The sequence below is a fragment of the Bos taurus genome, chromosome 17 (genome assembly GCF_002263795.3).
Source record: "Bos taurus isolate L1 Dominette 01449 registration number 42190680 breed Hereford chromosome 17, ARS-UCD2.0, whole genome shotgun sequence".
Lineage (NCBI taxonomy): Eukaryota > Metazoa > Chordata > Mammalia > Artiodactyla > Bovidae > Bos > Bos taurus.
Genome location: NC_037344.1, coordinates 39754101 through 39766411, shown reverse-complemented (window position 1 = coordinate 39766411; position 12311 = coordinate 39754101). Strand labels below are relative to the sequence as shown.

General features: G+C 37.5%; 1 protein-coding gene across 22 annotated transcripts in view; it reads left to right on the top strand.

The window, feature by feature from the left end:
- RAPGEF2 (Rap guanine nucleotide exchange factor 2) overlaps nt 1-12311 on the top strand; it is a 269637-nt gene that overhangs the window by 136478 nt on the left and 120848 nt on the right. For 21 of the 22 annotated variants that reach the window (XM_024976978.2, XM_024976984.2, XM_024976973.2 and 18 more), the window contains 2 exons: nt 8135-8210; nt 10051-10218. In XM_024976978.2, the coding sequence (XP_024832746.1) occupies nt 8135-8210; nt 10051-10218 (244 nt within the window). Of the gene's footprint in view, nt 1-8134; nt 8211-9166; nt 9973-10050; nt 10219-12311 lie in introns of those variants that run through there. The other variant, XM_024976989.2, reaches the window with a different exon arrangement.

The window sequence follows — 12311 nt, the reverse complement described above, 5'->3', positions numbered from 1 at the left end:
TGGAAATCTCAAGTTTACTTTCTGTCTTTATGAATTTGCCTATTCTAGATATCTCATGTAGGTGGAATCTTATACCATATTTGTCATTTTGTGACTGGCTGTGGCACTTAGCATAATGCTTTCAAGGCTTATCCATGTTGTAACACTTATGAGCTCTTTAGTCCTTTTCATAGCTGAATAATATTCCATTGTCTGTATATATCACATTTTGTTTATCACTCATCTGTTGATGGACACTTGTGGCGTTTTTCACCTTTTGTTATTGCAGAGAGTGCTGCAGTGAAAACTGGTGTACAAATGTTTGGGTTCGTATTTTTAATATTTTTTGGATGTTTATCCAGGAGTGGAATTGCTGGGTCTTCTGTTAATTCTATGTGTAACTTTTAGAGGAACTACCAAACTCTTTTTCACAGTTATGGCACCGTTTTACATTTCCACAAAGGTTCCAGTTTCTCTTCAACACCTGCTATTTTTTGTTGTTGTTATTATAGCCATTCTAGTATCTCATTCACATGCAGTATCAGATGTGAAATGGTGTCTCATTGTGAGTTTTTGTTTTGTGTGTGGTGTGTTTGTGTGTGTTAAGATTTGTTTATTTTTGGCTGTCTGGGTCTGTGTTGCTGTGCTCGGGCTTTGTCTAGTTGCTGCAGTGGGAGCTACTCTGTGGGTGTTCCGGCTTCTCATTGCAGTGATTTCTCTTGTTGCTGAGCATGGGCTCTAGGCACATGGGCTTTGGTAGCTTTGTTGCTCGAGGCATGTTGACTCCTCCCAGATCAGGGATTGAACCTGTGTCCCCTGCATTGGCAGGTGTATTCTTAACTGCTAGACCACCAGGGAAGCCCGTTTTGTGTTTTTATTTATTTATTTTTCTGTAGAAAGCATAGCCAAGATTTATTAAGCTGTAGTACACTACAGGGGAGAAGGCAATGGCACCCCACTCCAGTACTCTTGCCTGGAAAATCCCGTGGACGGAGGAGCCTGGTGCACTGCAGTCCATGGGGTCACTAGGAGTCGGACACGACTGAGCGACTTCACTTTCACTTTTCACTTTACTGTATTGGAGAAGGAAATGGCAACCCACTCCAGTGTTCTTGCCTGGAGAATCCCAGGAATGGCGGAGCCTGGTGGGCTGCCGTCTATGGGGTCACACAGAGTCGGACACGACTGACGTGACTTAGCAGCAGCAGCCGTACACTACAGTCTGACGGAGAGTGGGCAACTTGGTGAGAAGCTCCTTGTGTTTTTGATTTACTTTTTTCTAATAACTAAGGATGTTGAGCAACTTTTTGTGTGTTTGTCAGCCATTTGGAGAAAAGTCTATTCAAGTCCTTTGCCTATGTTTTAATTGGGTTGTCTTTTTGTTATTGAGTTGTAGGAATTATGTACTCTGGATCTTAAACCCTTCTCAGATATATGCTTTACAAATATTTTCTCCTATTTTGTAGATTGTGTTATTCATTTTTTGATAATGTCCTTTGCACCAAAGTTTTTAATTTTGGTGAAGTTCATTTAATTTTCCTTTTGCTGCTGATGCTTTTGATGTCATATCTGAGTCCATTGTCAAATCCAAGGTAATGAAGACTCATCCTTGTTTGTTTTTTTTTCCCTTAGAGTTTTATCATTTTTGGCATTCTTACTTAGTCAGTGCTCCATTTTCAGTTTAATTTTGTATGTCACGAGATGTAAGGATCCAGCTTCATTGTTTTGGTGTACTACTTAACCCAGTAGTTTGATTGCAGCTTTGTAGTAAGTTTTGAAATCAAAAGCATACTTTCTCTGACTTTGTTGCTTTTCAAGATTGTTTTGGCTAATTAGGGCCTCTTGCATTTTTGTATGAATGTAAAGATTGCTTTTTCCATTTCTGCAAAAAAATGTTTTGGGGAGGATTTTGATGGAGATTGCATTGAATTTGTAGGCCACTTTGTGTAGTCTCTTTGTTGTTCACTTCCTAAGTCATGTCCAACTCTTTGCAACCCCATAGACTGCAGCATGCCAGGCTCCTCTGTCCTCCACTATCTCCCAGAGTTTTCTCAGTCATGTCCATTAAATTGGTGAAGGTATCTAACCATCTCATCCTCTATTGCCTCCTCCTTTTGCCTTCCGTCTTTCCCAGCATCAGGGTCTTTTCTAATGAGTCAGCTCTTTGCATCAGGTGGCCAAAGTATTGGAGCTTCAGCATCAATCCTTCCAATGAATATTCAGGGTTGATTTCCTTTAGGATTGACTGGTTTGATCTCTTTGCAGTCCTGGGGACTCTCAAGAGTCTTCTCCAGCACCACATTTTGAAAGCATCAATTCTTCGGTGCTCAGCCTTCTTTATGGTCCAACTCTCACACATGTACATGACTACTGGAAAATCCATAGCTTTAACTATACAGACTTTTGTCAGCAAAGTGATGTCTCTGCTTTTTAATGTGCTGTCTAGGTTTGTCATAGCTTTCCTTCCAAGGAGCAAGTGTCTTTTAATTTCATGTCTGCAGTCACTGTCTGTAGTGGTTTTGGAGCCCAAGAAAATAAAATCTGTCTCTGTTTCCACTTTTTCCCCTTCTGTTTGCCATGAAGGGATGATACCAGATGCCATGATCTTAGTGTTTTGAATGTTGAGTTTCAAGGCAGCTTTTTCACTCTTCATTATTATTTAATATACTTATCCAAGGCCCAGAGAGATGAAGTGACTTGCCCAAGATCACACAGCTAACTGGTAGTAGAGTGTATTGAGAAACAATATTCTCAACTACAGTAGCTGCTCTCTTTCCATTATATCATCCCCTGGACTCTAAATCCCAAGTCAGTAAGGGCTTACTATGTCTTAGTTCCTTTTCACTTTCTGTCATTAGGGTGGTATCATCTGCATATCTGAGGTAGTTGATATTTCCCCCTGGCAATCTTGATTCCAGCTTGTGAGTCATCTAGCCTGACATTTCACATGATGGACTACTCATGTAAGTTAAATGAGCTGGGTGACATTATACAGCCTTGTTGTATTCCTTTCCCAATTTTGAATCAGTCCACTGTTCCATGTCTGGTTTTAGCTGTTGCTTCTTGATCTGCATACAGGTTTCTCAGGAGACAGGTAAGGTGGTCTGGTTCTCCTGTCTCTAAGAATTTTCTACACCGTCGAAAGCTTTAGTGTAGTCAGTGAAGCAGATATACATGTTTTTTTCTGGAATTCCCTTGCTTTCTCCATTATCCAGTGAATGTTGGCAATTTGATCTCTGGTTCCTCTGCCTTTTCTAAACCCAGTTTGTACATCTGGAAGTTGTTGGTTCTCGTACTATTGAAGTATAACTTGAAGGATTTTGAGCCTAACCATGCTAACGTGAAATGAACTCAACTGTATGGTAGTTTGAGGATTCTTTGGCATTGCCCTTCTTTGGAATTGGAATGAAAACTGACCTTTTTCAGGCCTGTGGCCACTGCTGTTTTCCAAATTTGCTGGCATATTGAGTGCAGCACTGTAACAGCACCATCTTTTAGGATTTGAAATAGCTCAGTTGGAAGTTCATCACCTCCACTAGCTGTGTTCATAGTAATGCTTCCTAAGGCCCACTTGACTTCACATTCCAGGATGTCTGACTCTGGTTGAGTAACCACATTATTGTGGTTATCTGGCTCCTTTAGACCTTTTTAGTATAACTCTTTTGTGTATTCGTGCCACCTCTTTTTAATCTCTTCTTCTTCTGTTAGGTCCTTACCATTTTTGCCCTTTATGGAGCCCATCCTTGCATGAAATGTTACCTTGGTATCTCCAGGTTTTTTGAAGCTATTGCTAGTCTTTTTCATTCTATTGTTTTCCTCTGTTTCTTTGCATTGTTCATTTAAAAAGAAAGCCTTAATTGTAAGGCTTAAAAACAAAAAAGATTGCGTTTGATAGGAGTAACTTCATTTCTGACAGTCGCACCAAGGAACATTTGGAGGAGAATTTAGTCAAATGACTTTGGAACAGTCTTTCTATTTCTGACTTTTCTTAAAGCCCTCAGGTATTATGAAGTGAAGTGAAGTACAGGTCACTCAGTTGTGTCCGGCTCTTTGTGACAGCCTTGGACTGTAGCCCACCAGGCTCCTCTATCCATGGAATTCTCCAGGCAAGAATACTGGAGTTGGTAGCCGTTCCATTCTCCAGGGATCTTCCCAACCCAGGGATTGAACCCAGGTCTCCCGCGTTGCAGGAAGATTCTTTGCCATTTGAGCCAACAGGGAAGCTGGGGATTGTAGCTGTACTTTTAAAATTAACCAAGTTCTTATTTAATCTGTATCATTTCTAAATTTCCTTAAGTCATGATTTTAGCAATCTAAATAATACCAACTTTCAGCTGCTGTTAATAAGACTGAGTGAAATATTATGCCTCTGGTTTTACAGGAATCCCTTTGGTTGTCCTTAAATTTTTCATTGGAAAGTTTTCAGATCTGTGGTTTTCCCCTTAGAAACTTTTCTAGCCTAGTGCTCTATTGTAGATTTATGTGGTTTTCTATGATGGTACGTATGGTAATTTTCAGGTTTTATTTTTCCTATTGTGTCTTTCCTTTTGAGGTGTGTCTTTGTTTATTATTTGTTATTTATTATGTATGCAGTTTGCTGTGCTAATGACTTGAAAGACTTCTAGTTTTCATTTGACTTCTAACTGAAACCCAAGAACCCTTTGTTGTTTGGTCTTATCTTACATACTGTGTATATTTGATCACTTTTCACATAGAGTATTTCCTTGTGCAGATTGGGTCCTTACTGCTGTTTTACATGCACATAAAACTTTATAAAAATGTCTTGTACTTTATTCTTACTAGCTTTGTTCTGTGCTTTACTATCTAAATGTCTGTGTCATTTGCAAACCTGAAGATTTCTGTGCAATTCTTTCTACTAAATCATCTAAATATTTAAACGAATTGATCTTAGTATTATCTGTGGGTGTTTTGTCTCCTATATGTCTCTATCTGGTTTTCTTTTTTTTTGGCTGTGCCATGCAGCTTGCAGGATCTTAGTTCCTTGACAGGGATCAAACCAGGGCCTGGAAAACACAAAAGTCCCAACCACTGGACCACCAGGGAATTCCCCTTGGGTTTTTTTTTTTTTTTTGTCTCTATACTTAAGTTTTCCAGTATCATATTTTTAAAAGTTTATTTATATACAACTTGATCAAAACTTAGTAGATAATGGTGTTTACTTCCTTTTGTTCATATATTTTTTGAGTCAAAGAATCAGATAGTAGAAGCAGAAGTATTTCGTGGCTTAATGGATTTGTAGCTGACATATTTCATTCCTACCTTATAGCTTCTGGATTGTAAGCTAAGAGTAACTCCTCTTTGCAGTGGAGCCAAAAGGCCTTGCATTAGCCCAGCGAATGCATTCGTGAACTATACCTGTCTCTCTCTGTCTCTCTCTTTTTTTTTTTTGCTACGTTACTCAGCTTGTGGGATCGTAGCTCTCCAACCAGGGACCTAACCTGCACCCTCAGTAATGAAAGCCCAGAGTCTTAACCACTGGACAACCAGGGAATTCCCTATGCTTTGTCTTTTTTGAGGCCACTCTTTCCTTTTAGGTTCTTAACTGTGTTTGAAACAATAAACTTTTGGATAAGTGATGTAATTTATTCTCCCTTGGTAGAGTGTGTTCTCTGTGCATTTGCCTTTTCCCCCTCAATGTAGTCAAAGAATTAATCTGACAGGAGTCTACTATTTCTCCTATGGTTTACATCTTTGTGACAGTCAGTAGAACTTGAGTCTTCTGTGGCTCCAAAAGAGTTTCGTTAGATTTTAGCACAGCTCACACTGTAAAAGGTGTAGAAATTTTTTTTTTTTTTGGTAGCACATTTTAGAGGATGCACATGTTTCATCTCTAAAGTACTGGTGTTGCTGCTGCTGCTGCTAAGTCACTTCAGTCGTGACCGACTCAGTGCGACCCCATAGACAGCAGCCCACCAGGCTCCCCCGTCCCTGGGATTCTCCAGGCAAGAACACTGGAGTGGGTTGCCATTTCCTTCTCCAAAGCATGGAAGTGAAAAGTGAAAGTGAAGCCGCTCAGTCGTGTCCGACTTTTAGTAACCCCATGGACTGCAGCCTACCAGGCTCCTCCGTCCATGGGATTTTCCAGGCAAGAGTACTGGAGTGGGGTGCCATATTCTCCCCCTACACCCCCCAAAAATTAAAGTTACTAAAATGTTGACTAGAAGGAAGAGAGAATTTTTGGAGTAGTGAATGGGCAGGGGTAGGTGGTATGTTAGAACAAGTCATGACTACTTAGAATTCCTCGTGGCTCTAGTTGGCATATATCTATGTCAGAGAGAGTGAATCTGCTCTAGTGTTAGGTGGACATTTCCATAGATAAGGCAAGGTACCCTGTCTGAGGTCACCAGTACAGTTTTCAGGAGAAAAAGGGCTTTTAAGAGTGCATGTCCACTCAAGTCACTTTGTAGTTGAAACTCCTGGGTTGAATACCTGTTCCTTAAGCTGATTTAGAATAAGTAGATATAAAAATTTAGAAAAATACATTTTTAAGTGAAAGAAATGTTTAACCTAAGCAAGTTAAGTTATAGAAGAGAATTATATGCATTTTATACTTTGTATGTTGTTATGGTTTGCCATTGATCCAGTTCCCACGCCTGTTATTGTTTAGTTGCTGAGTTGTGTCCAACTCTTTCATGACTCCATGGACTGTAGCCCACTAGACTCCTAGTGGAGTACATGAGATTTTCCAAGCCAGAATACTTGGAAAATACTTGGGTTGCCAATTCCTTCTCTATTTAATTGTGTTACTACTACTTGTTTCATAGACTGTGTAAATATATACATACTTGTAGTTTTCCTTAGGATCCCATTTTTGGAATTAAATCAGGTTTGTTCCCCCACACCCCTTTTGCTTCTTTGCGTATGTCAGCTTTTTATTTGAGATTCACTTTGTAAGATTCTTTTTATAAGTTCTTAGTAACTCTAGTATATAAAATTGAAATGTGTTCTAACTATTTTTGATAAAAATCATATGGCACCCCACTCCAGTACTCTTGCCTGGAAAATCCCATGGATGGAGGAGCCTGGTGGGCTGCAGTCCATGGGGTCACTAGGAGTCGGACACGACTGAGCGGCTTCACTTTCACTTTTCACTTTCATGCATTGGAGAAGGAAATGGCAACCCACTCCAGTGTTCTTGCCTGGAGAATCCCAGGGACGGGGGAGCCTGGTGGGCTGCCGTCTATGGGGTCACACAGAGTCGGACACGACTGAAGTGACTTAGCAGCAGCAGCAGCAGGGAGAAATAAGGAGAAGGCAATGGCACCCCACTCCAGTACTCTTGCCTGGGAAATCCCATGGACCGAGGAGCCTGGTAGGCTGCAGTCCATGGGGTTGCTAGGAGTCGGACACGACTGAGTGACTTCACTTTCACTTTTCTCTTTCCTGCATTGGAGAAGGAAATGGCAACCCACTCCAGTGTTCTTGCCTGGAGAATCCCAGGGATGGGGGAGCCTGGTTGGCTGCCGTCTGTGGGGTTGCACAGGGTTGGACACAACTGAAGCGACTTAGCAGCAGCAGCAGCAGCAGCAGCAGCAGCAGTATAGGCTGCAATGACTTATGTCTCCTGTTTCTCTGTATTTGCTATTGATATACTTTTTATTTGAAAGCTTACTTTTATAGAGTTGATAAGTGGTCTCAACTCCAATTATTTAGGAATTCTTGCCTTCCTACGTTGCTTCATCTGTGAAATGATAAACAGCTAGAAACTGTGTATAAGGAAATAGAGGCCACAATCCTTAAATTTGTAAAATTCCCTTGGCGTCCAGTCTTTTCCCTTGGTTATTACATGGCTAGATAGTTAGCAACTCCTCAGTGGTCCCACCCCTGTTAGGATATTCTAAATCTTCACTTAACTGGGAGTGAACTAAAACAACTAACACAAAACATATTCGCAGCGATTCTTCAGTACTTACATTGTGAATTCAAAAAGATTACTTTGGAATTTTCCAGAAAAATGTGTCTGAGATTTAAAAATTTGAATGGTTCCTTGTCATTCTGTGTAAATAATGGTTTGAGATAGTTTCTCTTTCTTCAATGTGCATTTTTTTTGTAGTTTTGTTTCGTATTTTTATTCATCTGAAGAGTTAGCCTAAATTCACAATTTGTATTTCTTAAATCTTTTTTTTCTTTCTAGTTTTGGCAAGCGTTCTGCAGGAAGCTTTAGGCGTGGCTGTGAATGCATTGTGTTAGAGCCTTCTGAAATGATTGTGGTAAGAAAACTTCTGTGAAGACTTTTTCCCCCTGAAAAAAGTTATGAAATAAAAGCATTTTCACAAACTGTATATAATAGTGTATTAAATATTTTATAACTTTAGATATATTTATTTCATAACTTTTGAGTTTGAGTTCATAATCATTATAATTATTTATGGGATTCAGTTAAGTGAAAAAGAAAATTTAAAGGAGGGCAAGCACCTAAGTATTTGGTGCTTGAACTTTAAAACTATGAAAATGCCATTTAATTGAAACTTGGGGAGAAAGTGTAGGGTTTTAGATCTCCAAATATTGACTGGAATGAGATACTTTAAATGAATTACAGTGGTATGTATTCAGGCAGCAATTAATATAAGGAAATCACTTCATTTCCTTTAACTAATTGAAAGAAATTTGGGGAAATTTTATGCTGGTTAAACATTCTGTTGAGATTTTTAACCTCTCTTTTTAACTGTGTGATTTTTAAAAAATGTGCTGAGATAAGATACATGCAAAAAAGATAATGTTAAAAGATATTAGCAACATAATTATTTTTATTGATGCTTTTTTTAAAAAAAAAAGCTTGTCACGTTCTTAATATATAAACATGATTTAAAGATAGGATAATATGTTCCCCTTTTAAAAATCAGCCACAAAAATAGTGTTGGAGAGAGCACTCACTAGAGACTTCAGTTGATTTGAAGTGCATTATGTTTCCCATCCAGCACCCATCTGGGAGGGTAAACTTTGTCAATAAGTGATGTCCTAAAAGAGATGATGATGGGAGTTTTTCATTCACATTTAATAAAGTATTTGGTAAATATATCTGTTTTCATATGAGAGGTAGGTTTTTTCCCCCATGATGGAGGAGAGGAATTCCTCAGAGATGGGAACTTCCTCACAAAGCCAGTGGAAACTTTGGGTGAAGTTTCACAAAATTTACTGTTAAGTAAAAATGTGGCATGGTGGTGAGAAAAGATTTAGGATTGGAAGAGTGTAGGCAGATATGTTAGACTCTCCAGCCATGGGTCTTAAAAAGTGTTTTAGATATTTACTCAAGAATCTGGTCTCTGTTCCTGCTATTTTGTGTTTATCTGAAGGATTTTTGATCTGTAGAATTCCTTGAGGATTGTGTACTTGTCCATATACCAAGTACTAAGTTTGCCAGTGTGAGAACCATATGAGAATCTAAATATACTTCTTTCTGTGAGCAGTCCCGTTTTCCTTATGTAAGCATGATGAGGATTAGCCATATGTAACTTTTCTTCTCTGTTAGTCCATTCATCACTTTCTAAATGTTTAAAATGAGGAAATTGTTTTTTGAAAATAATGCTATTTATAAAAAGAAGAAACTGAATCCATAGAACCAAAGTAGGAAGAAAAACCCTTAAGTAATCTACCAAAGTCATTGTGCTAGTGTCTGAGTCATTAGGGATTTGGGTTTGTTTTTTTTTTAAAGGCAAAAACCAGATTTATCCCATTAGAGTTTTTGTGCTTTAGTTAAGACAATGGAGTTGTTGCTTTCATAATACATGGTGATGAATCCTGTGAGATCTTTCACTAATAAATCAGGTCAAAGACTACTGAAAATATCCTACCCTTTGAAACTACAGGAAATTCAGGAGTTAACCATATTGTCCTAAGTGGAACTGAAAATGCCTCTCATAAAGAAAAGTTACTCAAAAGCAATTAGTTCCAGAGAAGCTCAAAAGCAGTTGAAGTCTGTCGAGATAGTTTGTCTACAAATGTCTTTGCACAATGAATGAATGTGGTCTACCCGTAAGTTTTATTCTGCGTCTAATCTTTATATGGAACGTGGTGTTTGAGGAAATGAAATTTTGGGGGATTTTATTTCAGGTAGACTATATGGATGAAAATGAAGAATATTTTCAGCGTCAAGCTTCTCATCGACAGTCTCGAAGGAGATTTAGAAAAATCAACCAGAAAGGGGAAAGACAAACTATTATTGACACTGTGGATCCTTATCCTGTGGGCAAACCACCTTTGCCTAGAGGCTATCATACGGTAAGTTATATAAGTGTAATAATTGTATTTATCTTTATAATTTTTTGCTGGGAGTTTTGTGAAAAGATGTGAATTTTCTATTTTTGACCAGTAATTTCTTTTTGTGGTATTACTTGTCCAAAGTGCAGATTTTTCTGGAAACACACATAATATGACTAGTTAAAGGAACCTTGAAATAAATTGTCAAAAGATGTTGTTTAGCCTTTTAATTTCTTAAAATGCTCTCAGGATCAGTTTTGTGATCAGCATGTACAATTGTAACTGGGATACTTTTTCTTACCTTAATGTAAAATTTTGTCACCACCCTCCCCATTCCCAATGACTGGTATCATACCTATTTTTTTATTCAAAAGTTAGATAGCTAAAATTTGCTTATTCTCGTAGCTTTTCATACCATTGTGTGAATATTATCTGAGAATTTTTTTGTTTGTTTAAATTGTTTAATTTGCTTAATATGATGACATGAGAGCTTAATTTGAAAGGTTGTGTCTTTATATTCCAGTGTAAAGATAATCTGAAGCATTTATAATAGGTTCAGAGGTTCTCTTCAATGGTTTTACCCACCTAGTTGTCATTTATTTTATACACATTAGATTAATAAGCTACTTTTTATGTTTGAGGAAACTGAGGCAAAGATAATGAGCGATTTATACAAGACCCCAGCGTAGTCAGCATGGGAGACTGTGTTTCTGACTCCTCTCTCTTTGCTTGGGTGCACTGCGTCCATGTCCTCTGGGGGCCCACACAACATTGTGGCAAATATATTTGAGGATTTCTGTTTTCAAGGAAAAAAGTAACTTGAATTCTTACACATCATAATTAGGTCAAAGATGGCTTATCTATACTTACAATACCATTAAACAAGTACTCATTTTTTGAAATTAATTTTAAAATGGAAATGTGAAAAAATAAAAGTAGGTAATTCACAGCTGTTTTATAATTTCTCATTTGTTTTTTTCACCTAGCCTCTTTCTTTTGCAAATAAGTATAAATGTAAAACACATGGGAAAATGTATATAGATGTAAAATTATGAACTTAATTTTCTGGTAACTTGAAGTGATGTATTTTATCCCCACACTTCATGTGTTCTATTTCTGAGAGCTCTTTGTATTTGAATATTTAAGCAGTTTTGACCACCAGCTATCTGCCTACTCCTCTTGCTGCCCATGCACGATTTTAATTTAACATGAATTTCATAGTTGAATCATTTCATTGAGCTCCTTTGGAAAGGGTTGCTTTTGCTCATCATAAAGCCAGCTTTGTTTGCCTTTTGGAGAGACTTAGTATTTTCTTTTTTTTTAAACCTATGAAAGGTTTTTTGTTACTATTGTCTATAAAAGAAGGTAGTATTTTTAGTGTTGATGTAGAATCATGGAATAAGGAAATACGGATTAAAAATAGTATACACATTAATAGTACAGACTACTCATACTGTTAACACTCTTTCTGCTTTGGAATTATTTTTCCAAATCATAGTCCATGCTAAGATATTTAGTGGCAATGTGAGTTACTAAAAATTTAGTATTAAGGCTGATTGGTATGATTTTATAGTTATATATTCCTCTCACTTAACTTGGGAGGGTCACTTTATAATTATTTCTCCTATCCCTGCGTTTTCACCCTTTATGGAATTCTTTACTCACCTCCCATACGTGACTTCTCTTCTTTTAATCTGAGTTTTTTAAAAAATGTGTACTTTTTAACAAGATTACTTTTTTTTTTTTTAGTGGTTTTAAAAAATGTTTTATCTGGTCAACAGGCCAGAAAATTTAGTACTATGGTGAAAAATTTAACTTGCTTAATGATGGATCAGGCACCAGTTACTAATATATGTGACGTGTTAATTTTCCTAAATGAGTTCAGATGGGCAACAACAGAGTCATAATTGAAAATATTGAATCCCATCTTTTCATGCAAATTGTGTTTTATTCATATATTATTATTGTATCGAAGTACAAGATTTTAACATACGAACGACAACATTTTGTTTTGAATTTTTGGTACCTCAGGGTATAAAGAATTAAGTGAAGAAGATCATTATTCTTCATTAGCCCTAAGTCACCTTTACTTATTCTGAGCAGAAATACTCCTT